Source organism: Emys orbicularis, chromosome 22 (genome assembly GCF_028017835.1).
Source record: "Emys orbicularis isolate rEmyOrb1 chromosome 22, rEmyOrb1.hap1, whole genome shotgun sequence".
Classification (NCBI taxonomy): domain Eukaryota; kingdom Metazoa; phylum Chordata; order Testudines; family Emydidae; genus Emys; species Emys orbicularis.
Genome location: NC_088704.1, coordinates 20,273,301 through 20,299,873, shown reverse-complemented (window position 1 = coordinate 20,299,873; position 26,573 = coordinate 20,273,301). Strand labels below are relative to the sequence as shown.

Genomic DNA, 26,573 nt, shown 5'->3' with positions numbered 1-26,573 from the left:
ATGAATTTCTCGGAGGTGTTCAAGCTCTCCAGTCTGCTGTGCAAGTTCTCGCCCGACGGGAAGTACCTGGTGAGTGGCCCGGCCCGGCTCTGCGACGGGCGAGAGACCCGCAGTCAGGCGGGGGCTGGTGCAGCCCGGGCTCTGCAGGGCCTGGCTCACCCAGAGCGCATCCTAACAAGCACCCAGGGCAGGCAGTTGGGCAGGCTGCCCCCCAGCGCTTCTAATTCTCGGGCATCTGGGGGGTGGGTTTCAGGCAGTGCCTTATGTTCTGGGGGCTCTGCCCTTGGCTGCAGTGTCAGGAAACCGGCACTCTGCGTGTCCCAGCCACCCAAGGAACCTCTCCCGTTATCAGGGGATCTCAAACTGGGGGTCGGGAGGTTATTACATGGGGGGTTGCGAGCTGTCAGCCTCCACCCCAAACCCCCTTTGCCTCCAGCATTTATAATGGTGTTAAATATATAAAAAGTGTTTTCAATTCATAAGGGGGTTGCACTCAGAGGCTTGCTAGGTGAAAGCGGTCACCAGTACAAAAGTTTGAGAACCACTGCATTAGAGCCTCATGGAGAACCAGTTGAATTGACAGGAAATGTATAACTAAAGTGTGAAAAGATTTGTAGATGCATGAGGGTAGTAAACCTCTAGCCAAAAGGTATTCACTGCAAATATGTGACTCTTTCTAAAAATTAATCTAAAACAAAGTACAAGTGAAACCGAGAATGACTGTAAAAAGCAACAGAGAGTCCTGTGGCACCTTTAAGACTAACAGATGTATTGGAGCATAAGCTTTCGTGGGTGAATGCCCACTTCGTCGGATGCACCCACGAAAGCTTATGCTCCAATACATCTGTTAGCCTTAAAGGTGCCACAGGACTCTCTCTTGCTTTTTACAGATCCAGACTAACACGGCTACCCCTCTGATACGAGAATGACTGGTGTCTAGAGTGTGTGTCATCTGGGCAGAAAACAGTCAACAGGGGTCTTGCAATGTAAAATGTAATTGTTATATCAAATAGTAAATGTCTTTTAAAATATAACATTTTATTTTAATGAACACACTTTTATTTTGAAGATAATGATCTTGTAGTGATGTTCCTAACCAGTGATACATTTTTGATATAAACATTTTTGTGTGAAAATTACATATGGAAATAACACATAATTAGTATAATTGTTGAGACTCATTAAATAAATTCAAAAGCAATGTTAATATTGATCACAACATTCAAGATTTTACTAGCAAAAACTCAATTTAATCTTCCTGGGAAATTTTATATTCCTGCTAACCACTTATTTATTATAAGGCTTTACCAACTTTTTTAGTTTCCTAATAAAAGTATTTCAATCATTAGTAAAATTTGCATTTATCATCCGTTCCTATACCCAGTGTATATAACAGAACAACAACAGACATGCACCTAACTTTGATAACATTTTTAATATGTAATCAAAGTATTGTATAGAAAATTGGTCATTAAGATTAAACTGTTTTAATGGTCCTCAACTCTGGATATTTCATTACATACAAACAAACCAACAACAACAAAAATGGATGGGGGTGAGGGAGAGTATGATTACAGCCATTAATACTGTGTGGATTTAGTTAATGAAAAATGATCCTTCACATACTTTACAATATTTTTTTCATTGTGAGTAATAGCAGCTGTTATTTAAAAAAAAAAAAAAAAAAAAAAGATAGAAACCTCTGTATTTATTGGCCTTGGTGCTTTTTGAAGAAACTGACTTTTGTTTTGAGGGGCAATAATTATTGGGGACGGGATGACACACTCCCTTGTTTTGCTTTGTGTAAGAATTAGCTGTAAGTTTAGCAGTAGGAATCTATAAATGTATTGTTCAAATAAATGTTAAATGCCACCATTTTACTGATTCTCCCCCCCGCTCCCCCCCCCGAAAGCTACAGGCAAAGGTATCATGATCCTGCAGCTATGGCACTGCACCGAGTCAGGAGGCCTGTGTTCTGTTCCCAGCTCTGCCACTGATTTGCTAGGTGACATTGGGCAAGTCACTTCACCTCTCTGCCTGTGTTTCCCCTCCTGCCCTTTCTGCCTTGTCTAGATAGATTGTAAGCTCTTTGGTATGTAGGGACTGCTGTACATTGCCTAGCATAACAGGATCCCTATCTCAGTTGGGGCCTCTGGGTGCTACCATAATAGTGAACCTGAGGGAGAGACAAATAGCAGATCACGTAGTCTTTTGCAATCAAATCCTCGTACTTTGTGAGTTGTTTTCTATACTGCAGGTGATAAAAAAGCATGAGTAACTTAAAAAAAAATAGTTTTAGCAAAATAATGTAGTGTGAACAGTCAAGTTACAATATATAACCTCTAAATTTTAACTTCTCTTTCACTCTAATGACTGTAAAGATAATGTCATACAGTATTAAGTATTATAGTGACACCTACTGGTGATCAGTTTCTTCATTACTTGCAGTTACTGTACATTAGTTTCTTCATCGCATAAAACTTCACTTTGAACTGACTGACTGTCAGACAAGATCTCAGCCCAGAAATTGAATTTTCATGGTCAGGCTTGTTCCCAGTGAACTATAAATGGCAAATATTTCTAATGCACTGGTTCTAATGCACCGGTTCAGTCAATTTTAAAGTTATGAGTCAAAACACAAAAAATTGCAAAGTTTAGACCCATTGTCTGTATTGTTTGAACAAGACACTTTTTAAAATCTTGAGGCTCTGATCCTGCTATGAGTTGTCAGTTGCGCAATTGCTTACATGTGTGTTACTTCACTTGCTTGTTGTTCACTTACTCCAGAATAAGGCCTTAGCCAATTTTTCATTAAAAGGAAAGCATGAAATGGAAGAAAAATAGTTTTGAAAAGAAGATGCAATTGAATAGTATATAAAAGCAAATAGATATTTTCCCTTACTTATATAGGCCTTAGTCCTGAAAATACTTAAGCAGCTGCTTAACTTTTATGACTAGTATCATTATAATAACCCACCCCTTTTTTCTCTTTGTTTACTTTATGCATTTGATGATGCTTTCTGTATAGTCCTGTGTTTTAAGGGCATAGCAAAAGGAGAGAGATAGAGAAAATAAACATTTTAAAATAAGAAAATTGACTCAAAAGCCACAAAAATTGGCTGGGGGATAGTCAGGGACATGTGCAATATTTGAAGCTACTTTAATTCATTTTTGAAATTGACTAGATTCAAGTTGATTGTATCAGCTTAAAAAACAAAAACAGTTTTTGTGATAGAAATGTTTGAAAATGTTTTTGTACTTTAAATGTAAAACAAATTTAGTACCTTTTTAAAATAATAAATTGGCCTAAAACCAAACATTTCCATCCTTCAGCCTCGAAGACATAGGTGAGTTTTGTAAACTCTTAAAAAATAGATGGTTTTAATGTAACATTTGCTTTGGATTAATCTCTTTTCACCTTCTTTTGCAAATGATTGTGTAGCTCATACAAACCTACAAATCCAAAAGTATAAACTCTGGTGCATCCAAAACATCTAAACTCTAGATCGGTGTGGTAGAATGCGAATGATGCAGCACAAGCCCTGGCACTCTTAAGTCTCAGTTAATAACTCTGATATGGGTGCGTCAGTTAAGCAGTTTATTTTTGTTTGCATTCAGGCTTCGTGTGTGCAGTACCGTTTGATAGTTCGAGATGTGAACAACCTCCAGATCCTTCAGCTGTACACTTGCCTGGATCAGATCCAGTACATAGAATGGTCGTCGGACTCTCTCTTTATATTATGTGCCATGTATAAACGAGGGATTGTTCAGGTAAGTACAGATACAGCATGGCGTATTGTTTCTGTCTAGAATTTACTAACTGCTAAATTGAGAACTTCTAATGTCAAGCACTAAGTGAGTGTCTTTGCCAAAGAAACTGACACTCTGATTAATAACACATGGTTTGAAGAAAGCCCAGGTTGCTGCTGTTTGTCAAAACCTTGATTAAAAGGTTATTTGTTAGTTTGAAGACAAATAACATCAGAATAAAAACACTTGGAGCAAATGTATAAAAACAAAAGCTGCTACTGAGTATCTCATACATCTATTATTTCAGAAGGAAATGAATACATGCAGACTCTTATTAAAGGGGGCAAAAGCTTTAAAAAGGATGGGTATTCAGAAAACATGACAGAAGAAAATATGCTTTATGACTTGTGTTAATGCACAGAGATGTGCGGCTTACTTTTGTAATGGGATCCAGCGCCAGTCCTTCATGGCCAAAGGCTTTCAAAGGTTTCCTGACCCCCTTGATATGTGTTGATGGAATTTTCTTTCTTAGCTGTAGCGTGGCTCTGTGAGGAGAGGAGGTTTTGATGTGCTATTCAGTTTGCTGCACTGACTAGTCTCTCTGACCTAGGTCTGGTCCTTGGAGCAGCCAGACTGGCACTGCAAGATTGATGAGGGGTCAGCAGGATTGGTGGCTTCGTGCTGGAGTCCGGATGGTCGTCATATTCTCAATACAACCGAGTTTTACGTAAGCGTGAAGTCATGATTGTTCTGTAGAGTATCATATTACTGTCTGCACTCAGCTTCTAAAATAGCCCACAGCTCTTAAAGCTGTAGTGTTCTATTAATCAATGTATATGCACATTTTTTCTCATTTTAGATCAATTCTGATTTAATTACTGCTTGGTTCTTTTAAGTTTGCTTTCTGAGTTTTTGATGAAAAGGTGGACTACTGAACACTCGTGCCTTTCAAAATGAAGTTATGCATTTTAAAAAAAGATGATTCAAAACTGGCAAATGTGACCCAAAGTTCAAATTTGGGCAAAAAACAAACATAGATGTACAAACTTTTCCAAAATCTATTAACAGAAATGTTTCTAAAACTCTAACAGGAACAGTTATTTTTAAACAGATTTCCTCCCCTAAGGCATTAAGAGTCTGGAAGTGATGGTAATCTAACTGATTTTCATCATCCAACCTGAGGGATGCAAAAAGTAAGCATAAGCATGAAAAGTAATACATAAGCAGAATTTTTTAAAAATGTAGTTCAAGTAATTTAATGTGATCTGAGTAATATAGGTTTATAGCATGCTTTTTAAGTAAGAGTGCCCTTTTAAATAAAAATAAGGCAATGCTGTTTAGATAAATTACTTCGGAGACTTAGAACCTGACCTGCAGAAAGTTCCACATATGCCTAACTTTACTCATGTGATTAATCTTATTGATTTCAGTGGAACTTCTTGCAGGACTAAAATTAAACACGTATTAGTGCTTGCAGAATAAGGGCCTTAGTCTGGAATCCTAGCCAAGATATGACACTGGGAGTTTGGTCAGTATGAGCCTGGTTCAAAGCTCATTGAAAACAGTGGGAGGGGTTTCATAGGTGTTTTCAGAACGATCTGATTTGATCAGGGCTCAGAGCAGTAACGGTAATAGTGAAAAGAAGCTAAGAACTAAATACAGTAAATTTGCCTTGCCACTGTATCTGTTCTCTGTGACTATTCATAGGACTTGATATACCAGGGCTGTCACACCAGCAACTTTCACCAGCACTAAATTCACTTTTTAATCCAACAAATTAATAGTATCTGTGCTGCAGAATTCTTTAATGCTTATGGAGATTTCACCTGACTGGATCTGAGCATCGTTTTAGAGGTAAAGGTGAGGAAATGACTTGAGAAGAAAATTCACTTCTTCATTCTACACAGTGGACCTTGATTCCTATAGCCTGCTCTTTTTACATGTGTGAAATTCCCATTATCATCAATGGGAGAAGCCTGGGCCAGCAGGGAGAGCAGAATATCAGCGTTGGTATCTTTGCTGTGGATATGAGAGGAAGATTTTGTTCTGTGTGGACTGTAGAGAGTTAATGCAAGCCTTGAATGCTAACATTTCTAAGTGAGTCTGAGAGAGAAATTGAATACAGCCAGAAAATATTTCATGACCCACGCACTGGGATTTTTAAATGAGTTTCACATGGGAAACTCATTTGGTGTCAGGTGTAGAGAGAGAACAGTTTTCTGACTATACATCAGCACTTCCTTTCTTTTTCCAGGGGACTGTGGTGACCACATGGTGATGAATCCAGGAAAGAGTTTCCTGGTTTTGATTGTCCTTGGTGGGGATAAAAATGAGTCCAGTTGTTCAAACTAAAGACAGACATATGTCTAACAGGCAGGATTGTTGTAGTTTGAGAACCAAAACTGTGGGCGGCTCCTGCTGCTGCTGCATGCTACAAGTAGGCTCATAATGGCACGTGCATGCGGGGGTGGACTAGTGAGTATTTTTTTACCACCTATCAGAACTCAGTTTGACCCTACAGGATTTCATTTAAGCCTTTGCCAAGTTGGCATCTGTGCTGGGATAGGTTTTCTCTCCAGCTGTAAACAGGTTGCTAAATTAACTTGTGTCAGACAGCTGCTTGGGTTATGCCAGTGTCTGTGTTGTGTTTACTCTCTAGTACACTATATCCATAGTCTCTACTGGGACAGACAGTGTTTGAGACAGGAACTGTCATGATACTTAATATCATCGTATTATGTACATTATCAAGTTCAGGGATCGTTTGATGGCTTTAAAGGTTCTGTTTTAACTCATACTGCTCAGATTTGGTAGTTTGACATTTTCATATAGCACCAACTAATTATGACTCAGACTTGTAATTCTTCAGGTCAATATGTAAGCTCCAAAATGGGTTCACTAATATCTTTTCATACTTTCACTACAATGTGTGTGTGTGTGTGTGTGTGTGTGTGTGTGTGTGTGTGTGTGTGTGTGTGTGTAAAAAAAAAAAAAAGTGTGGTTGTGATAGTTTGTTTCTAGCTACCTGTACGATTTATAACTTTCTATAACTAAACTGCATATGCATTATTTTCATAGTGGGTGCTCTGTATGGTATATGAATTATAAACAAAGTATAGTTCATAACACTGATTTTTTTTCTGATCTGATTTGCATACAGGAAACCAACATTTCCATTAAAATAAATGGAAAACTTTTCCATGAATACTTCAAAGTCCATTCACCGCTCATGGTGTGCAAACTCAGTAGTGGATACCTTTTTGAGAGAGACAGCATTATGTTGTATGTATCTAAGATCAATGCAAATCTGAAAACGTTTCAGTTTAAACTTGTTTTATTGCAAATGACAAGCCTATATCTCCAAACATTATGGCATAACATCTAGGAATACAAAATGCTACAGGTAGATGGAATCGTAGGACTGGAAGGGACCTCGAGAGGTCATCTAGTCCAGTCCCCTGCACTGAAGGCAGGACTAAGTATTATCTAGACCATCCCTGACAGGTGTTTGTCTAACCTGCTCTTAAAAATCTCCAGTGACGGAAATTCTAACACTTCACATGAATGATGCAATTGAAACATGCAGAATGGTACATCGTTCAACTCAGTGACACGGTCTTGCTGGAAATCGAGTATAGAAAAGTGCTGTACTTTTCCTTATTTTATTTTTTGCTGAGTACTGCCCAGCATTGTCATTTGTATTGGTAGTTATGGTATATTGAGTTTAAACGAAGCTGAGCACAAATCCCTAACTTACATACTTTTAAAAACTATATATTTTCTTTTGTGTGTCTTCTCCTTGTTTTGCTGCCTAATCTTTAATTGCAGTTAGCCCACACTTTATTGATTAAATCTCTTGGAAAACATTAATCAGTGGTCAGCAACTTTTTGAACGTTGAATTTGGTCCACTGAATCCAGCATCAGCCCCTATAACTCATTACAGATCGCAAAAATAAAAAAATAAATAAAAAAAAAGAGACCCTCTCCATCAAACATCTAAAATTAGCAATTGATAGCAAATATTTAAATAAAATTATAGGCTCTTGGTTTTAAGCAATAAACTATAAGCACTGTTTTCAGTTTTTGAATGGTATGAAAAAGTGAGATAATTAGGATTAGAAAACATTGAGTACTATTTTGAATAAATAAGGAATGTGTTAACAAGAGAGATCATTTTATGTACCATTTGTAAAGAACCAGCTATATTAGGGATAACAAATGGTAATATTTAATTTAATGAAAGAGTCCGATACAATTACATCACATAATGGCAGGCAGACAGTTTTTTTTTAAAGTGCTTAAATACGAATACTAGACGTCTAAATATGAAGATGGGTGAACTTGAGTGCCGTGTATTAAATGAGGATATTGATATAACCAACATCAGAGAAACTTGGTGGAATGAGGATAATCAATGGGACACAGTAATGCCGCGGTATAAAATATCTCAAAAGTACAGAATAAGTTGTACTGATGGGGGGAGTGGCACTATATGTGGAAGAAAGCGTAGAATCAAATGAAGTAAAAATCTTGCCGACCACCTGACCAGGATGCTGATAGTGACAGTGAAATGCTCAGGGAGATTAGAGAGGCAATAAAAATAAACTCAGTAATAATGGGGAATTTCAACTATCCCCATATTGACTGGGTACAGGTCACCTCAGGACAAGATGCAGAGATAAGGTTTCTTGACACCTTAAATTTTATTATGTTATGGTCACTATTACCAAGCAGTTCAACTATATTCACCTCTTGGTCGAGATCCTGTGCTCCACTTAAAACTAAATCATGAATTGCCTCTCCTCTTGTGGACTCCAGGACTAGCTGCTCCAAGAAGCAGTCATTTAACATCCCTAGGAGGAGGGAGGGGGTGGGGACACCAAAACAGCCCACCACGGTAGCATTTAATTTGAGAACGGGGAACTACACAAAAATGAGGAGGTTAGTTAAACAGAAATTAAAAGGTACAGTGCCAAACATGAAATCCCTGCAAGTTTCATGAAAACTTTTTAAAGACATCATAATAGAGGCTCAACTTAAATGTATAACCCAAATTAAAAAACATAGTAAGAGAACCAAAAAAGTGCCACCGTGGCTAAACAACAAAGTAAAAGAAGTAGTTAGCGGTAAAAAGGCATCCTTTAGAGAGTGGAAGTTAAATCCTATTGAGGAAAATAGAAAGGAGCATAAACTCTGGCAAATGAAGTGTAAAAATATAATTGGGAAGGCCAAGAAAGAATTTGAAGAACAGCTAGCCAAAGACTCAAAAAGTAACAGTAAAAAAATTAAGTGCATCAGAAGCAGGAAGCCTGCTAAACAATCAGTGAGGCCCCTGGTGATCAAGATGCTAAAGGAGCACTCTAGGAAGATGAGGCTATAGCGGAGAAACTAAATGAATTCTTTGCATCGGTCTTCATGGCTGAGGATGTGAGGGAGATTCCCCAACCTGAGCCATTCTTTTTAGGTGACAAATCTGAGGAACTGTCCAGATTGATGTTTCATTAGAGGAGGGTTTGAAACAAATTGATTAATTAAAACAGTAATAAGTCACATGGACCAGATAGTATTCACCCAAGAGTTCTGAAGGAACTCAAATATGAAATTGCAGAACTACTAACTGTGGTACGTAACCTATCATTTAAATCAGCTTCTGTACCAGATGACTGGAGGATAGCTACTGTGACCCAGGCTCCAGAGGCGATCCCAGCAATTATAGGCCGGTAAGTCTAACTTCAGTACAAGGCAAATTGGTTGAAACTATAGTAAAGAACAGAATTATCAGACACCTAGATGAACATGATTTATTGGGGAAGAGTCAACATGGTTTTTGCAAAGGGAAATCATGCCTCACCAATCTACTAGAATTCTTTGAGGGGGTCAACAAGCATGTGGACAACGGGGAGCCAGTGGATATAGTGTACTTAGATTTTCAGAATGCCTTTGACAAGGTCCCCCACCAAAGGCCCTTAAGCAAAGTAAGCTGTCATGGGATAAGAGGGAAAGTCCTCTCGTGGATCAGTAACAGGTTAAAAGATAGGAAACAAAGGGTAGGAATTAAGGGTTGGTTTTCAGAATGGAGAGAGGTAAATAGTGGTGTCCCCCAGGGGTCTGTACTGGGATCAGTACTGTTCAACATATTCATAAATGATCTGGAAAAAGGGGTAAACAGCGAGGTGCAAAAATTTGCAGAGGATACAAAACTATTCAAGATAGTTAAGTCAAAAGCAGACTGCGAAGAGCTACAAAAGGAGCTCACAAAACTGGGTGACTGGGTAACAAAATGGCAGATGAAATTCAATGTTGATAAATGCAAAGTAATGCACATTGGGAAATAATCCCAACTATACGTATAAAATGATGGAGTCCTAATTAGCTGTTACCACTCAAGAAAGAGATCTTGGAGTCATTGTGGATAGTTCTCTGAAAACATCTGTTCAATGTGAAGTGGTCAAGCAGTCAAAAAAGCTAACAGTGTTGGGAATCATTAGTCCGTCTGTCTGCATGTTTCATAATGTGGGAGTCTATGTATCTTGAAGAGAACTCAGCTAGAATGTAAGGAGGGGGAAAGTAGACGTTTGTAATTAGCTATATAATGCAGATTGTTCGTGTGTGACTATAGGATATTGTCACATCCCACCCATCCTGCAATTTATGCCAATTTGATAAGTTCATTTCTCCCCTATAAATTATTGTAGATAATTCACTCCCCTGATCCATAGGAGATGGAGGCTTTAGGTTTCCACTTTTTCATTGTGACTCCCATGTTTACCAAAGTACAAAACAACAATCAGTAACATCAATTCATCCAGTATTTCATTAGGAATCATATTTTATGAACTGCATATTTCTGCGTTTTTTAGCTCAGTCAGGGAGTTAAAACACCAGTGAACCTATTGTAAATTACAGCCACAGTTTTAAAAAGTTTGCTTTTTGTGCATATTAGAGCTACTCCTTAGTAATTGTAAATAGCTATATTGGTTGAAAAATACTTTCTGTCAAGGAATGTGCCCTGAATAATCCTCTGAAATCCTGTGCTGACAGACACAGCTATGTAAGGAGGCCTTGTGACCCAGTCAAGTCTGGGACAAAAGTTGACAGTCACTTGAGATGCAAGTTTGTTTAAAATTGTGGTTTTTGTCTAGTGAAAATCACCAGTCTCACACCTGCCTAAAGCTGTCAAAGTTGAGATGAAATCTCTACCCCAGCACTGGAGACTGTTTATCACGTTACCATCTAAATACTTTTTTATTCTCAGCTGTTTTTAGGCTATTTTAAAAATGCTGCTGCTTTTGGTTTGTTTTTCCACTGCAAAACAACAGCTGAAAACTTCCTGGACACCATTACCATTAGGATTTGAGTTTGACATTTCACTTAGTCCAGTCATCTACACTAAAGAGAGGACGTCTTGGGATGGTCAGTAAAGAAATGCTTGCAGCTGATCAAATCAGTTTTTCCCTGCAGCAGAAATTGTCTTTTTTCACAGAAAACTCTTTTGTTAAATTTTAAATGGCTGTTTTACCTGTTTTCACATGCCGTGAGCACTATGCTCTCTTCCCTCCCTTCTTTGTTTCATTGATAGCAGAGACAATCTTTCTTGTGCTAGTTTGCATAGAGGTTTAGGGCAAGTATGTGGATAAGTGTGGCTGTTACCATTGGGAATATGAAGGCTCTCTTGTCCATGGGACTAGTTGCACGTTGACAATGAAATGTACACAGTATAATTATACTCTGCATTTCATCCATAGATTTCAAAGCGCTTCTCAAAGTTTGGGAAACAATCTTCCTAACAGATGGAATAACTGAGTTGCAGAGAGTAAGAGCAATATCTTCAAACTTGGGTACCAGAGTTTAGGCACTTCAAGTGGCCTAATTTTTCAAGTGCCTGATGTTAGGCACCAACGTTTGAAAATGTTGGTCTGTGACTTGTTTAAGGTATCAATGAATCTCAGATCTCGTGACTCCCAATTATATGGTTATTGTACTAGACCATAGCTGGTCCTCAAGTGACATATCTGAGCTGGACAGGAGAGCCTATGGGTTTTTATGTGTACCTGTACTCCAAAGGTGCATTAAGAGACTGAAGATATGTGCTTTGCCTACTCAAGAAGCCTGTGTGCCCACTATAAGACCTTCATTTAGTCTGGTATTTGTAACAGTTCGTTACAGACTTGTGTAATGTACTGGGTGTGCAGTCTGAACCTGTCAAACCCTCAATATCATAATGACCATTTTATTTATTCATTATAAATGAAGTAACATACAGGTAAGATATATGTAGAAATATGTGCAGTAATATTAAAACATGCTCTGAGTGTCCATGTGAGCACATGCTATCGTAATAAAACACATATTTAATAGAACTTTACAGTGAAATTTGTCATAAATGGCTTCTCCAGGGACTGACAGAATAAGGGGGGATAAAGAATTGTACCTGGTACAGTCGCAGATATTTTGGAGCTGTTTTAAGATTGGAGTTGCATAATAAAGATCATGATCTCTTGTATAGGTTTCTCTGCAATAGTGAACAGTAAATGTCTTTGAGAAAATATTGACTGCAAAAATGGTACCCTTTTTTGGGCTATATATGCTTCATAGGTGTTTTCAGAACGCTCTGATTAAAAATGTAATCGTTTTATTTTAATCACTTTTCCTGTCTGTAACCATGCTGTATCTGGATATACCTTTTGTGAGTTTTGTGCTTTCATATACATGTATTTATTTAAGCTTAGAAGCTACCAAACAGCACAAAAGCCAATAAAGTTCTTGGTTAGAATAATATATTGTATACATAATTCGCTTATTTATTCCAAACTGAGTATTCTCATCTGGTGTCCAAGCAAAGTTAGCTAGAGGTGCAGTCCATCCCTTCCTGTGCAGTGGAACTAGTGTGGTCCTGCTGTATGAGAAGACAGGCTGTCGGGCACCGATGTGGGGTTCATTCTGCACTGCTGTAGAGGGCAGAGCAGAGATAGGGCAGGTGGCTCCTCTACCACCTCATTTCCCTCATGGAGTGGAGGCTGAAACGAAGAAGTTAGAGTGCCTCTACGGCCTGTGGGGAGGCTTGCTTTCTCCCCCCTCCCCTTGTGGAGTTCACCCTTGGGTTGACTCAAGCAGCAGGGATTTGCCCTATACTGGAGGGCCAAGACTGTTTATGTGGGGGCAGGGCAGGAGGGCATCATGCTGGGGATTTGGACACTGGCACACTCTGTTCTGCCTATTCTCTTCCTGTGGCACATACTCCTCCTGAGTCTCCTGTGGGCTGTAATGCTTTGGTCTAATTTCAGTTGTTGGGTTTAGTGTGCAGCTGTGGGTTGGTGTTGGTCACCTGAGACCTACAGGAGGTCAGACTAGATCTGGTGACCCCTTCTGGTCTTAAACTGTATGACACTTCCATAGCCAGTAGGTACTTGGTCAGGAGGCCAAGTCAGTGTTCCAACTATAAACTTGGATGCTTAACTATAACCCAGAACTTAACATTCAAGGCTTGGGGTGTGTGTGTGTGTGTGTGTGTGGCTGGATTGGATTAAAGGAGAAACAGAGGCAAGTACAGTTAACGGTGCAATTAATAGGAGCAAGCAGCATGTCACTGTTGCAGTTGCTGTAGAAGAATGTGAGTAGGCATGGTGTTGGTATTTTTAAAGTAAATCTTGTATCAGGAACAGCCTAATGGTGTATTTTTGTGTGTCCGGAAGTCAACAGTTGTGGTGATATAAAACTTGATTATCAAAGGTCAGCCTAGTGCAGGGATTCTCAAACTTCATTGCACCCGCAACCCCGTTTGGACAATAAAAATTACTACATGACCCCAGGATGGGGGACCAAAGCCTGAGCCAGCCCAAGACTGGGGGAGTGGGGGCTAAAGCTGAAGCCCAAGGACTTCTGTCCCAGGCAGGGGCCTGTAATTTGAGTCTCGACGCCCAGGACTAAAGCCCTCGGACTGCAGCTTTGGTCCTGGGCCCCAGCAAGTCTAAGCCAGCCCTGGTGACCTCATTACTATGTGGTTGGGACCCACTTTGGGATCCCGACCCACAGTTTGAGAACTGCTGGTCTAGTGGATTTTTGTTGAATTACTATATTACATACTCTTAAAGTTAGCACTATAGGCCCTTGAAGAGCTGTCTAGGGGACGGTGAATTGGGCAACCGTTCCAGGCCCCGTGCTTTGGGGGAGCCCTGCAGGTCAGTGTGATTGGCCGGCGCCGCATGGGCGGCGGGTGAACCTGCTGGCTGGGGGAGGCTACTCCCAGCCCCACCCCTTCCGCCCGAGGGAGAGCATGCACCCCGGAGTGCTGGGAGGGAGAGTGCGTGGCGGCACTGCTGCAGCTGCCCCCCAGCCCTGGAGTGCCGGGAGGGAGAGCAGCGCCGCCGAAGCGAGGCCCTGGGGTGTGTGTGTGTGGGGGGGGGGGCGCGGAGTGTGGGCAGGGCCACACCTGGCTGTCTGGGGAGGCACCGCCTCCCCTACCCACTCCCGGCGTGGTTGGTCCCATTAGCGATGTCACTTCCGCCCCAGGCCCCGCACCTCCCTAGGAATGGCCCTGGACCATTGATTCTTAGTTCATAAGACGCTAAATAGGAGAGTGATAGGAGCAGTTAAACACTTGTCCTCTGCTCCCTCCTGCACTTTTTCTTTCTTTTTGCTTGACATGAAAGAGGCTTGGGGGCCCAACTGGTTTTTTTCTCTTTCCTGCTATCTAGAAACCCTGATTCAACTTCTGAGTGATGTCTTTAAATCTCTTTACAAGCTTCCTTGCTCTTTAAATTTATTCTTGTGATGCTCTATGTAGAGGCTGGTGTATTAAAAAAAGAAAGTGTTAGTCCTTTTGCTTTGGGCCTCTCCTGATGCTTCTCTGTGGAGGTGACATTTAGCAGGATGCTTTGAAGTTGAATTTAAGTATTTCAGTTAGGACATGGGGGCAGCACTAGACTTTACAGTTTGCTCCAGGTACTAGGTGTGAGAGTGCCCACAACCAGGTGATCAAGTGCAGCCAGGATCTATCTTGGTGGCAAGAAAATGCATTCTAGTAAAATGAGAGAAGTCTATAAAAATTGCTGTAGAAACATAAATGCCACAGCTGATCAGACTAGTGGTCCATTCAGCTTGGAATCCCATCTCAATGGTGTTCAGTACCAGTTGCTTCAGAGGAAGTTGCAAGAATTCCTATCATGGACAACTGTAAAGTAAACTAACCATGGTGGAAGTTCCCCCCGTCTGGCAGTGGTTGGTTTATGCCTCAAAGGAAGATACTTCCTCTAGCTTCAGAATTGTTATAGACCAACCAATGTAACTGTAGATATAGCCATAAATATTCTAGGTTTTATTTTTTCCCCTTTGCTCGGTGGAAGGGTTAAAATCAATACATAGAGTGATGTGGTTAAACACTGTACTAGGCCTACTTTGCTATTGTTCGTAAGATTTGGTGGTGCTGCGATAGTTTCAGAAAAGATTTCTTGGTGTCCCACTGTACTGTACCTGTCACTTTCTTGTAGTATCCCCTTGTTATAACAAAATATTGAAAAAAGCTAGAAAAAAATTATATTGGAAAACATTCCTCTCTCCAAATATAAATGCAAAGGTTCACATGAGACACTGATGAAGACACATGTCTGGTGTTGCTGCCGTTGCTATGGTATAGTAAGTATTTGTTTTTAATTGAATAATCTGCAGATGGTAATGCAGAGCTTCTATAATACAGGCTGTGACCTTGACCTGCGGTGGAGAGGCCTGTTTTGCAGCTGACTGCTCTTTCTATGGTTCCCAAATTCTACAGATGCATGAGTCTCCACAAATACCCCAAACACTATGTAAACGGTTCATACTGATTCTTTTGAAAATCAAGTCCTTCCAATAATTGCATAACATGTCACTTTTCTGTTTGTGTGGTTGAGAAAAGGGAAATTAAAATGAAAATTGGTTAGCACAGGTCTTGATTTTTTTGAAACTGAAAAATACAGTGAAGAGTCAGTAATTAGTAATCTCATTCCAAGAGATGCAGCATGTTACTTTTAAGTTGAAATTGCTGTTTCCTATTCTCATATCATTCACTAAGGACCTAAATACAAGAAGAATTTCTCACCTCTTGCCAGCCTATATATTTCACATTCTTCCAGATTCCTGAGATGGTTTAGAAATCACACAAATCTGTGCAAAAATGATACACGTTGGCAGTCATGATGCTAGCTCTTGCACTACTATCAGCATTTAATAATTCTTAATGTAAATTTTAATAAAGTATTGTTGGCCCTATTAACTTCCTGCTTCTTTTATACATCTCATCAACACTGTATTGCTATGTGCTTCCATTACTAAATTGGAATAAATATCATTGACTGAAAAGTAGGGATGGGGTTTTGTTTGCGGGAACCTAACATTCCTAGCAATCAGAGCTCACAAACTTCCTTAGTTAAACCCACAGAAATAAGGAAATGAAAGGATAAAGCTAATCTGTAGTTGACTAACTCCTCTCGTTGTGCCTAAATGTTACAGCACACATATGTACGTTCAGTTTTGTATAGAGGCTTGCACATTAAGGTTAGTTACACTGGTCCGGATCCTCAAAGGGTTGATTTCAGCAGAAGCTAGGAGCTTAAAATACCTTTGGGAATCTGGGCCATACTTCCAAAGTGTAGTACCGGGGATCTAGCTTGTTGTAGCTCCCAAGTTCACTTGCATTTTTAATAACCTGATATCTTATTAAGCACTCTACCTTGAAGCTTTTTAGTTTTGTTTTAAAAGGAGACTTAGTACCCAACCTGGTCCAGAACTCTGGCAACAGAACCCTGGGCTATATGTAAAATGGCATATTAGATATATGTCTGGAAGAGGGCTGGGTATGTTGTTTTGTTGGAATCTCCAGCCTTTGGGCAAACAGGAGTGCCAATCTCCATGTGTCCTGGATAATTCTGCATACTACAGTACAACACAACTTGATTATTTTATAATGACTTCTATATAAACTCCACCTGAAAACAATTTACAGAACTAAATAAAACAGGATAGCTGTATATCTGTTAAGTTTGAAGCTGTTTTTAACTTGATCAATTATTACAATATCTAATATGTGAAGGGCATTACAGAAGGGTTATACATTTGTTAGGAAAAGAGGTTTTTTTAATAAAACCTCAAGTGCAATCTAATATAGAGACACTAAGATTTAAGTGGAACAGTTTTGTTAAGAAAAGTTTTTGGTTCCATGTTCCAGTCTGTTTTAATGTGAGACCCTCCCAGTACAAAAAGTTTAGTGTTGAACTAGATCTAGTTTAGTGTTGAATTAGATTCTCGGTACACTTTTTTTTTTTTTTTAATCTGCAAAGATAAACAAATACTTCCTTGTCTCTTTCTCTTTCCAACAGCTGCGGATAACTGTCTGGTCCTTGTGTACAAAATCTGTGTCTTATATCAAGTATCCCAAAGCTTGTCAGCACGGTGAGTATATCAGACCTAATATAGGAAGAGTATTCTTAATATGGCAATAAAGGAAAATGGAATTTACATATGATGATCAAGCATATGTTTATGGTCAGGGTGTATTCAAATACCTTCCCACTGATGCTTGTAGATCAGCCTGGAGGGACACGCACATCTTATTTAAGGTACGTCCGCACATACAGACACTGCACGCCCAGCTTGCATGGGTATAAATAGCAGTGTAGACAGGGAGGCCCAACGTAGGCAAGTAGAGTGACCTACACACCTGAACCCTAGGGTATATATCTACATGGCTCTCTACGTGCCCAAGCAGTGCCTTCCACATCTACACTGCTGTTTTTTAGCAATTAATGTCCAGCTGCCAGAGCTTTCTCCAACTCATTGAAAGGCTCTAGTAGGGAGGAGGCAGAGGGGAAAGGCTCCAGCAGCTCCCCGAGAGAGAAGTGTGGACACAGCCTGCCTTACACTGGGATGTGTAGCTACGTGTACCCTACATGTCCCCACAAATATAGACGAGGTCTTAGTGAGCTCAGTACCAGTGCACTACCATTACTGTTTGTGTGAACCCTGGGAGCTAATCTGCAGTCATCGTAGTCTTACTAGGAATGAGAAGTAAATATTACATTTAGTTTATGCACCTGTCCAACTTCCAAACACCAGTGAAAAAGAAAAGATACTGAACAAAACCATTGCCAAGTCTGCTAGAAATCAGTAATCTAGTATTTTCTGTAGCTAGTATAGCTAGAGACTGGATTGTGAGACAAACCCAGAACAAAAAATAGGGAGTATAAGTAGCCCCTCTCAATTGCTCATCTTTTTGTTACGCAACTGTATTCAGTCCTCATATACATGTATGTAACAGGGTGACAGATTCTGGGATCCTGCACAGAGACTCAAGGCTCCTCAGAGTCATCTTAATGTCAGGTGCTTGAACCACGTAGGAAGATTTAGAGTATTTACTGCTGAGTCAGTAGCAGGTGTATTTTGTTACCTGAAGGCAGGATGGAAGAGAGGCTGAAATATCCCTCTTGCAGAAGCAAAGGGAACTAAGGTGGGAACAGAGGAAATTCTTTAGGGAAAATACTGGGTACAGCCAAGCTTGGTAAGGGAGATCTGAGATTGAAACTTGTTGTATTACCATGAAGGTCAAAACGGAGGAAGGGGGTAAGATTGGCCTATGTACAGTGTATATCCTCTTCATAGAAGGGTGGGAACTCCATCTGTTCAGTTTTTTAGATTATAGACTCTTTGGGACAAGGATTTTGTTTGCTTGAGTCTCAGTGAAGTGCCTAACACGCTTTTTGGGCATCTAATAGGTATTCCAAAATGATTTCCAATCATCATTTACATTTTTCTGAATAAATTCTTTCTTCCAGCTGATCTGGCTCATAATTGTTTTCCGCTTTGGTGCTTTAATAGGGCGAGTTTCACAAGTATATGTATTACTGGTCCGGACTGTATTTTCTAATCTCTCTGGCAGGAATAGCCTTCACGAAGGATGGTCGCTATATGGCGTTAGCAGAGAGGCGTGACTGCAAAGACTTCATTAGCCTCTTTGTATGCAGTGACTGGCAACTGCTGAGGGTAAGATATGTCCTTGCCTTCCACTGCTGTTGCACAGATTTAAAGTGTACTCTGCGTAGTGTAGAGTATAACTAAATTATTAAACAACTCTAATGCTCCATGTTAGACTTGGCATTTCCTCTGATGTCTCCTTCATTGGCCAGCAGGTGTGTGGGCAGGCAGAAAAATTCTGCTTCAGACGCCACATACAGTAATGATAAAGCACTACATTTTTTTTATTGTGAGAAGCATTCAAATGTTCTGGCTTAAATCTGAGTAATCATGTTGACAGTAAAATACATTGCAGAAGCACCATGCTCAGACCTTGCTTTTGCCAAAATGATGATCTGAACAACAAGTTACAACATAAGAGAATGTGGTCTTTTTATTAGAAAGTGCACTTTGTTTCAAAAGATCTTGATTTTGTATAGTTTGGTAGGAGAAAATAAGGAAGCAGTGAATGTAGTGTATTATAATAAAAGGAAAGGAAATGTTTCTATTTTATGCAGTCAGACATATAAAAGGATGTGCTGCTTTTTTTTTTTTAAATGTGTAAAGGTAATATACTAATTTAGGATTTTACTTTTAAAGTCAGGTGCACCCATACATTTTAAGTACAGTTTTTAAAACTGTTTCATTGTTTTATTTTCTCTGCATTTGGGAAGCATTTTGACACTGAAACTCAAGACCTATCTGGGATTGAATGGGCTCCTAATGGCTGTGTGTTGGCAGTGTGGGATACCTGTCTGGAGGTATGAGAAAATACAGATTATTTCTGAAGATCTTGAACATTTAATTAAGGGCTCCTGAAGATATTAAGTCGACTTTTCTGGCTGCTACATAGAATGCAGTCTCTTTTTGGAAGAGGGGGGGAAAAAAAAAAAAAAGGCTTTAAGAAACAATTTGTAATATTGTACTTAGGTATTGGTGATGGGTGTCAAAAACTGTTGCTTAAATCTCCATATAAAGTCATTGTTACCAAATTATCCTACTTATAATATTTTCCCATAATTTAAGTATCTTTTTAAAAAAAAAAATTAATTTACCAACTTGGTTTTAAAAATTGCAGAAGATTCTAGCAACTATGCAAATAACTAATTGCAGAATTAGTTTATAAGATATAGAAAAGGGAAACTCCATTTTGAACATCTGTGCATTTGAGATGGGGATGGTTTTAAAAAGGAGTCACTTAGTCTCTATTAGTTTTTAACAGTGTCACTAGTCTTTAAATCAAATCAATTTGTGTTACAGTATAAAATCTTGCTGTACTCCCTTGATGGCCGTCTGCTGTCCACATACAGTGCATATGAATGGTCACTGGGTATTAAATCAGTTGCCTGGAGCCCCAGCAGTCAGTTCTTGGCGATTGGTAGCTATGATGAAAAGGTAAAAAAGGAATTTAAACCCATTCAGGTCAGTTGCAAAATGTTGTCATAGCAATCCCCTCTTACTACACTTTCCTTGAAATAGGTGCGTATCCTGAACCATGTGACTTGGAAGAAGATTACAGAGTTTGAACACCCTGCGACCATTGCTAACCCAAAGATAGTAAGTATAGAATGGGGACCCATTGGATCATTAGCAGCAGTTTGTTTGATATCTTTGGTAAAAGCTTTTTTACTTTGACTGAAGTCCTGCTTTCCTGCTGATCTGCAAATGCTGCTAAGGAAATTGAACGAAAATGTTGAAGTAAGGAAAATAGATTAATCGTTTTTAGTTGACTTTTCAGTGAATTCTCTTTTCTTTTCCCCTCCATCCCACTTCTCTATGTAAGGGAGTCATGGATAATTATTGCTAAGTACTAATATCTTCTGGTAGAGGTGGTGGCTGTGTTTACAGACTGGGTTTGCATGTGGTGGTGTACCCAAGTGCTCAGAAGCTGAACATGAATGAGAATTTTGTGTATATTAGCGCTATACAATTTGCAGTATGTGAATAGTGTTGGATTTGATTTGAAGTGTTTTATGATCACACCTAATCTCATTTGTATAGGCAAATCCAGCTCACTTAATGAGCATTTTCTGTAAATGTTTGTCACAATCTGTTTTTTATCCTTGCACATGTGAAGTCTGTGGCCACAGTTTTTACAGTTCTCAGCAGGGAGATAAATGCATATTCTACTTCAAAATCACAGGCACTCTCTGTCCCCACCCTTTGTGAGGTAGAATCTCCATTGGTTGTAATATTACATAGCCAACAGAGGGGACAGAACAGGTCTGACATAATATGTTATATTAAGGATCAGTGTTTGTGGTGTGCAGACTTAGATTTAGATGATTTTTTTTTTTTTAATTTATCATTGTTGCTTATCAAGGAATCTGCCAGGCAGAATATGCTTAAGTAAAATGTCTCCTTGCTAGAAAACAGTTCTGGTTCTGTGATAGCTGTCTTCATTATTGCTCTTTATTTTCTCTTCTGGTCAATGTGACTCAAGCATTCTAGATATAAATCTGGCTGCCAGACTAAGTGCTGCAGCACCCAAATGTATTAGTTATCCTTCAAATTCAGAATTAAGAATAAAAATCTAAACTTGAGAGGTAGAATGAGAAACAAATGAAATAGTTCAGTCCCTTTCCATTGGAAAGACGAGAGCTCCTGCTGATAGTTAGATTAGGAGCTCCAATTTAGTCACATTGTTAGCATTTCATCACTGTTTCCTTTAGCATTATCCCATTAACATTGCTTGTTTGCAGTGGTTTTCAATGGCATGGAATGAAATATTGCATGTGTTATCAGAAAAAAAACTGTCCTGCTGTACTAAAGATTGCAGTTATATTCCCAAATTCACTTTCAGTTGGTAAGGGGTAGGAAGGTGCATTCTGTTTGACTCATTTTACATAGGCTCTCCAATGACAACAATTGGATTATTTGAAGTTCCATACACTGTCCATTTCTGTAGTACACAATTGCTTTTTCTGATTGTGGGCCCAATTTTCAAATATGGGCACCATCAGGTCTCAAAATTCACTATTTCCATGCCCAAATCTGCCTGCTCCCAGTGTACAATAGCAAGGAGCATTGAGAAACACTGTAAATTTAAAATGAATGTGCCTTAATGCTCATTTTCAGCATGGGATGTGGAGGACTCAACACACTAGGTTCAAATCTTGCTAGGCCCTTTTGTGAAACTGTCTTCTCCTTCTGTGCAGATTGTATATAAGGAAATGGAGAAATCCCCAAGAGTTGAAACAGAGAGCCTTGCCTTCCCTCCAGCCAGAGCACAAGCCAGCTCTCTCTTCAGCACACAGAGTAAATGTAAGCAAACTAAAATGAACCACTTTAGAATACCTGTGATGTAAAATATTTAAGCCTTGTAAAGCAACATTATATCACACTTTGCCTCTGAAGGCAGGGGCAAAACTTAGGTTGCTAAGGGGAAGCCCATTCAATTAAATGCAAGACCTCAAAGGATGTGTTTTCCTCAGCTAGAAAGGATGATGGTTGCAGAATGGGGCTAAAGGTGAAGATCTTAACTTAAGGGCAATGAAGGGCTCCAGGAGAGGCATGGCAAACTTTGGGGGTGAGTGTGGGTAGACGTGATAGACAACCCCCACCCCTGCCTAATGTTGTTGTTTTATTTGTGCAAAATGTGCCTCAGAACAGGGTGATTTTTGGCTGGTTTAAGTCTCTGCAACAGTGATATTTCTTGTCTAGAATTACATTAACTGCTGCAGATAATGCAGAGTAGATAGTCATCTTATTGTAGGAGGCTTCAATCAAAGGGAATTTCCACACTTAAAAAAAACAATTCAGAAGATATGGCAACCTAAAGCCTCTCTAGCTGCCTGTATTGAGGATAGAAACCCTGCCTTTTTGTATGGTCAGGTGGAGAAATGGGTGGCTACATAAGGAAGGGTACATTACTTTTCTCTAACAAGTTCTGAACTTAAATTAGAATTATTAAAAAATTCAACACCTTTACTTTTTCAGACAACATCCCTGATCTCTTTAATACTAACGATATTTGAGTGTCAAATATCAGTATATACTATTATAGTGCTGAACAATCATTAACTAGTTCAACTTCATTATTCCCTTGCCTTACATGGGTGTTAATATGTGAGATGTTGTAAAACATGAATCAGAGTTAGGAGATCTTGATTGTATTCATAGCTTTGTCTCAGACTCTTGTGTACCTGTTTTTCCTTCTGTAGAAAGGAGAAATACTATCTGACAGGTATGTTGAGATGAAGTTTGTAAAGATCTGCAGTATATTACTATTTTCCTATCATTTCAGAAATAACTGTTTTAAGTTAGAAATATTACTGCCAAGTCCATATGGACTTGCTTATTAAAGTGCTTTTATTTCAAATTTCAGATGACATTTCCCAGGTACCAGTTTCTTTACAGTATGTCAAACCGGTTGCTGATCGGGCAAATCCCAGAATAGGAATTGGAATGCTGGCATTTAGTCCAGATAACTGTTTCCTGGCAACCAAAAATGGTTAGTACCTAGTGGGCTATATTTTAAAGGAGAAACCCTTTTGGTATTATCTAGATTTTGTTGTTTCTGCTATAAATAAACAAGTAAATTACTTAATTGTGAATTATTTGTATTCTGGCTGCAGCTAGAGGCCCCAGTAGGGATTGAGGCTAGCACTGTACACAGAGGGACTTCAACCTTTAGCATAAACCACTAAGCTGTGGGACCAGCTATTAATTGCTGCATGAACTCATAGCCTTGGCTTTAAGTACCATGTGCTAAATTATCTCCCTTCATATTTACCTTAGCTCACTATACTGTATACATAATCTTGGTCAAAATCCATCTCTTCTCCCCTCCCTGCACAAGTCACTTTCAGAATTTTTCAAAATATTAGTAATTAATTTTGCATTAGCAAGAACTGTGGGAGTTCTGGACTTTTTATGTAACCTTTTCCCTTGTAGATCTGGAGCTCTGTATATCAGGATATAGCATTCCCTGGTGCTAAGGTGTTATCAAAGGGAAAAAAATCTTATGAAACTGGTGGAAGGGTGGGGTCTTAATCCAGTTCCTAGCTGAGAAATGTTCACATGATAGAACCCACCAATAATGGCATCTCTATGTAGTTTTAGAAAAGCCAGTGAAGGAAAATTCTATAGATTGAATTACTCTTTTTGTCGTAGTGGCAATTTCCCCAAGGAAGGCGCACTGCCAGAGTACTGCTGTGCTGTACTGTACTTAAGACTGCAAGCCCTCTGCACACATTCCGAGTGATGTCACCTTTCACCATTTCTTAAAGGGATAATGAGTTAAGTGTCTTGTAAGGTTATGAATCATCAGTGCTAGTTGCCCAGATTTTTCTGCACCAATGCTGCAAGCAGTAGTTTAGATAGGCTATTGGTAGTGAAGCCCATTTAATGTGAGAGATTGCAATAACATTGCATATAGTGTTGTGTTCCTTACAGTATTCTAACCATTTCCAACAGATAACATTCCTAATGCCATCTGGATCTGGGATGTTCAAAAGCTGAAACTGTTTGTAGTCTTGGAGCAGTTGTATGCTGTTCAGTTGTTCCAGTGGGATCCACGTCAACCTCGACTTGCCATATGCACTGGGAATAGCAAAGTGTACCTGTGGTCCCCAGCAGGGTGCGTGTCAGTGCAGGTACCAATGGAAGGTAAGGCCGCCTAAAACTACTGCTGCAAGTCAGAATCATTAGTTGGTTTGTTTGTTTAATATAAATAAATTATTGTACTGTTAGTGATAAATAGTGATGTTTTGACTGCTTGAAGTGATCAAACATTTTGGGTACTTAGTCACATATTCCCATAATCTCTTGAATGTAGGGAAGAATGGCACAAAGCTTACATCTAAGGTAATTCAGTTATTGCCCTAGCATGGTAATTTGACATGTAAATAGAAACACTTTAAGGTTTTGCTTTCATATCAATTAATTTTATATGGACGCTGTAGCTGTCTAAAGCAACAGAGGGTCCTGTGGCACCTTTAAGACTAACAGAAGACTCTGTTAGTCTTAAAGGTGCCACAGGACCCTCTGTTGCTTTTTACAGATTCAGACTAACACGGCTACCCCTCTGATACTTGTAGCTGTCTAGTATACCAAAATAAGAACTGTATAGTGCCTACCATACTTTTGGGTACTTTAAACATTAAAATTCCAAAAGCACCACAAAAAGTAACATGAAATCTGAATCTTAAATCTACTCCAAAAAGGCAGAGTTAAGGTTCCTATCTATCCTTTCCTCTATTCCAATATGCAGGTATACAGTAAGATCTTTCAGTGGACTGTAATATTAGCTGGCTAATTGCTTTACAAATATCTTTTCTGCTTGCAAGTTCAATATTATAGTAAATATAACCTTTTGCATGCTTCTTGGCTTAACATTTTCTTCCATGGAAGAACTACTACCTGCAGTGTCTGGTTGCAGATCTTTGCAACAGTGATCAATTTTGTGATATTTACTTGCAATAAAATATGGTTAAGCTCAACTACAATGGTATGTACAGTACAAAATTCTCTTCACTCAAGCCTCTTATCTCTTACTGATGAAATTACTAAGCTACTCCAAGTAAAAAAAGATTTCTGGAACAGAATTATTGTAACTCTTGATTTCTTGCTACTTATTTCTTTAATTTGTATCTGCAGGTGACTTCCAGGTCCTCTCGCTTTGCTGGCACTCTAGTGGGGACTCTATGGCACTCTTGAGTAAGGATAATTTTTGCATGTGCTACTTGGAAAGAGAAGAGGTAAAATAAGAGCTACTAAAGGAACCCCTCCCTCTGCCCCCAAGGCTAGAAAAGCCTACTTTGCAAATAGATCTTTGTGGAAAAAGTGCTGCTATATCTATATGGAACAGATAAGAATGGGCAGGCCCTCTTTGTTCAATAGGAAGAGATTTTGTACTAATAGCAAATCTTATGTTTGGGGGAGTGTAAGAAGACTCCCTTGGGTGAAGTACTGTGATAGTTACTTGAATGAAGTGTGTTCGACAAAGTAATTTAGAAAGAGCTCTTTGATTTTGCAACTAAAATTGTGGAAACTAGCAGTCTGAATTTTATGAAGTTTTAGGGTTCAAAGAGTTAAACCTTATTTTGAACTTCTGTCAAAATATTTTCTAAAATGGTATGTTTGTAAATAGTGTATAGAAGTTATTTAATTTGTATAAATGTCAATAAACATTTTGATAACTTCTGCTAGTGTGGCTACAGTCTATCAACCCGGCACTATCCTAAAGTGTAGAATCCTCTACATTCATATTCTGAGCTGGAACTGAAGTTTGAAATGCACATGTACATATCACTGTTGCTGTCACCCTGATTCCAAGTGGACAGTGACTAACTGCATAGCATTGCACATCAATCCTCATACCCCAAGGACACAGGGTTCAAGAAAGAATAAAAGGCAATTTTCCAGCTATTTTCATGGAGTAGTGTACAAGTTCATAGATCAGTCTTTGCATTTAGGTCACTCAATACAGTCAGTGCTCTATTCTATTAGAATTAAATATGGAATGAAATGCATATAGTTGTTAGACCCTGAATACTTGGAAGGAATCAGTAACTGCAGTTCTGACAAGGCAGTTATTTTATTATCATTTTAGCCATGAATAAGTGTTAAGGCATCAAGTGCAACTGTGTAAGAACCAGTTTTCTTTACCAACTAAAATGTTAAGTTGGTATTGTATCAGAGCCTGAACTGTCTTCCTCTAAATTAGAGGATTGTGTAGAATAGCATTTGAAAAAAGGACAGGTGAGATTCTTACCCCATGACAGTCTCCTCCTCACTCACACCTGCTTTAGTTGTGGGAAGAGACCAGCATCAGGGAGAGGATTCATATAAGCTGTTTTAAAGAGACTTAATCACAGAAATGTGGAGTATCAAATTGGAT

General features: G+C 39.1%; 1 protein-coding gene across 1 annotated transcript; it reads left to right on the top strand.

Moving 5' to 3' along the window:
- Positions 1-25,861, top strand: WRAP73 (WD repeat containing, antisense to TP73). Its single transcript, XM_065421215.1, has 12 exons — positions 1-69; positions 3,619-3,771; positions 4,361-4,477; positions 17,101-17,173; positions 18,657-18,760; positions 19,405-19,491; positions 19,991-20,125; positions 20,210-20,287; positions 21,889-21,994; positions 23,058-23,183; positions 24,149-24,340; positions 25,331-25,861. Exons 1-12 carry the CDS (start codon positions 1-3, stop codon positions 25,438-25,440), a joined length of 1,350 nt encoding a protein of 449 aa, XP_065277287.1. The 3' UTR covers positions 25,441-25,861.
- Positions 25,862-26,573: the final 712 nt, after the last annotated feature.

What these genes read in the sequence shown, in the direction of transcription:
- WRAP73 (XM_065421215.1), top strand. Translation starts at nt 1, where the DNA reads ATGAATTTCTCGGAGGTGTTCAAGCTCTCCAGTCTGCTGTGCAAGTTC. An exon ending in ATAAACGAGGGATTGTTCAG is followed by an intron (nt 3,772 to 4,360) that starts GTAAGTACAGAT and finishes TCTCTGACCTAG; the next exon opens with GTCTGGTCCTTGGAGCAGCC. An exon ending in TTTCCTGGCAACCAAAAATG is followed by an intron (nt 23,184 to 24,148) that starts GTTAGTACCTAG and finishes CATTTCCAACAG; the next exon opens with ATAACATTCCTAATGCCATC.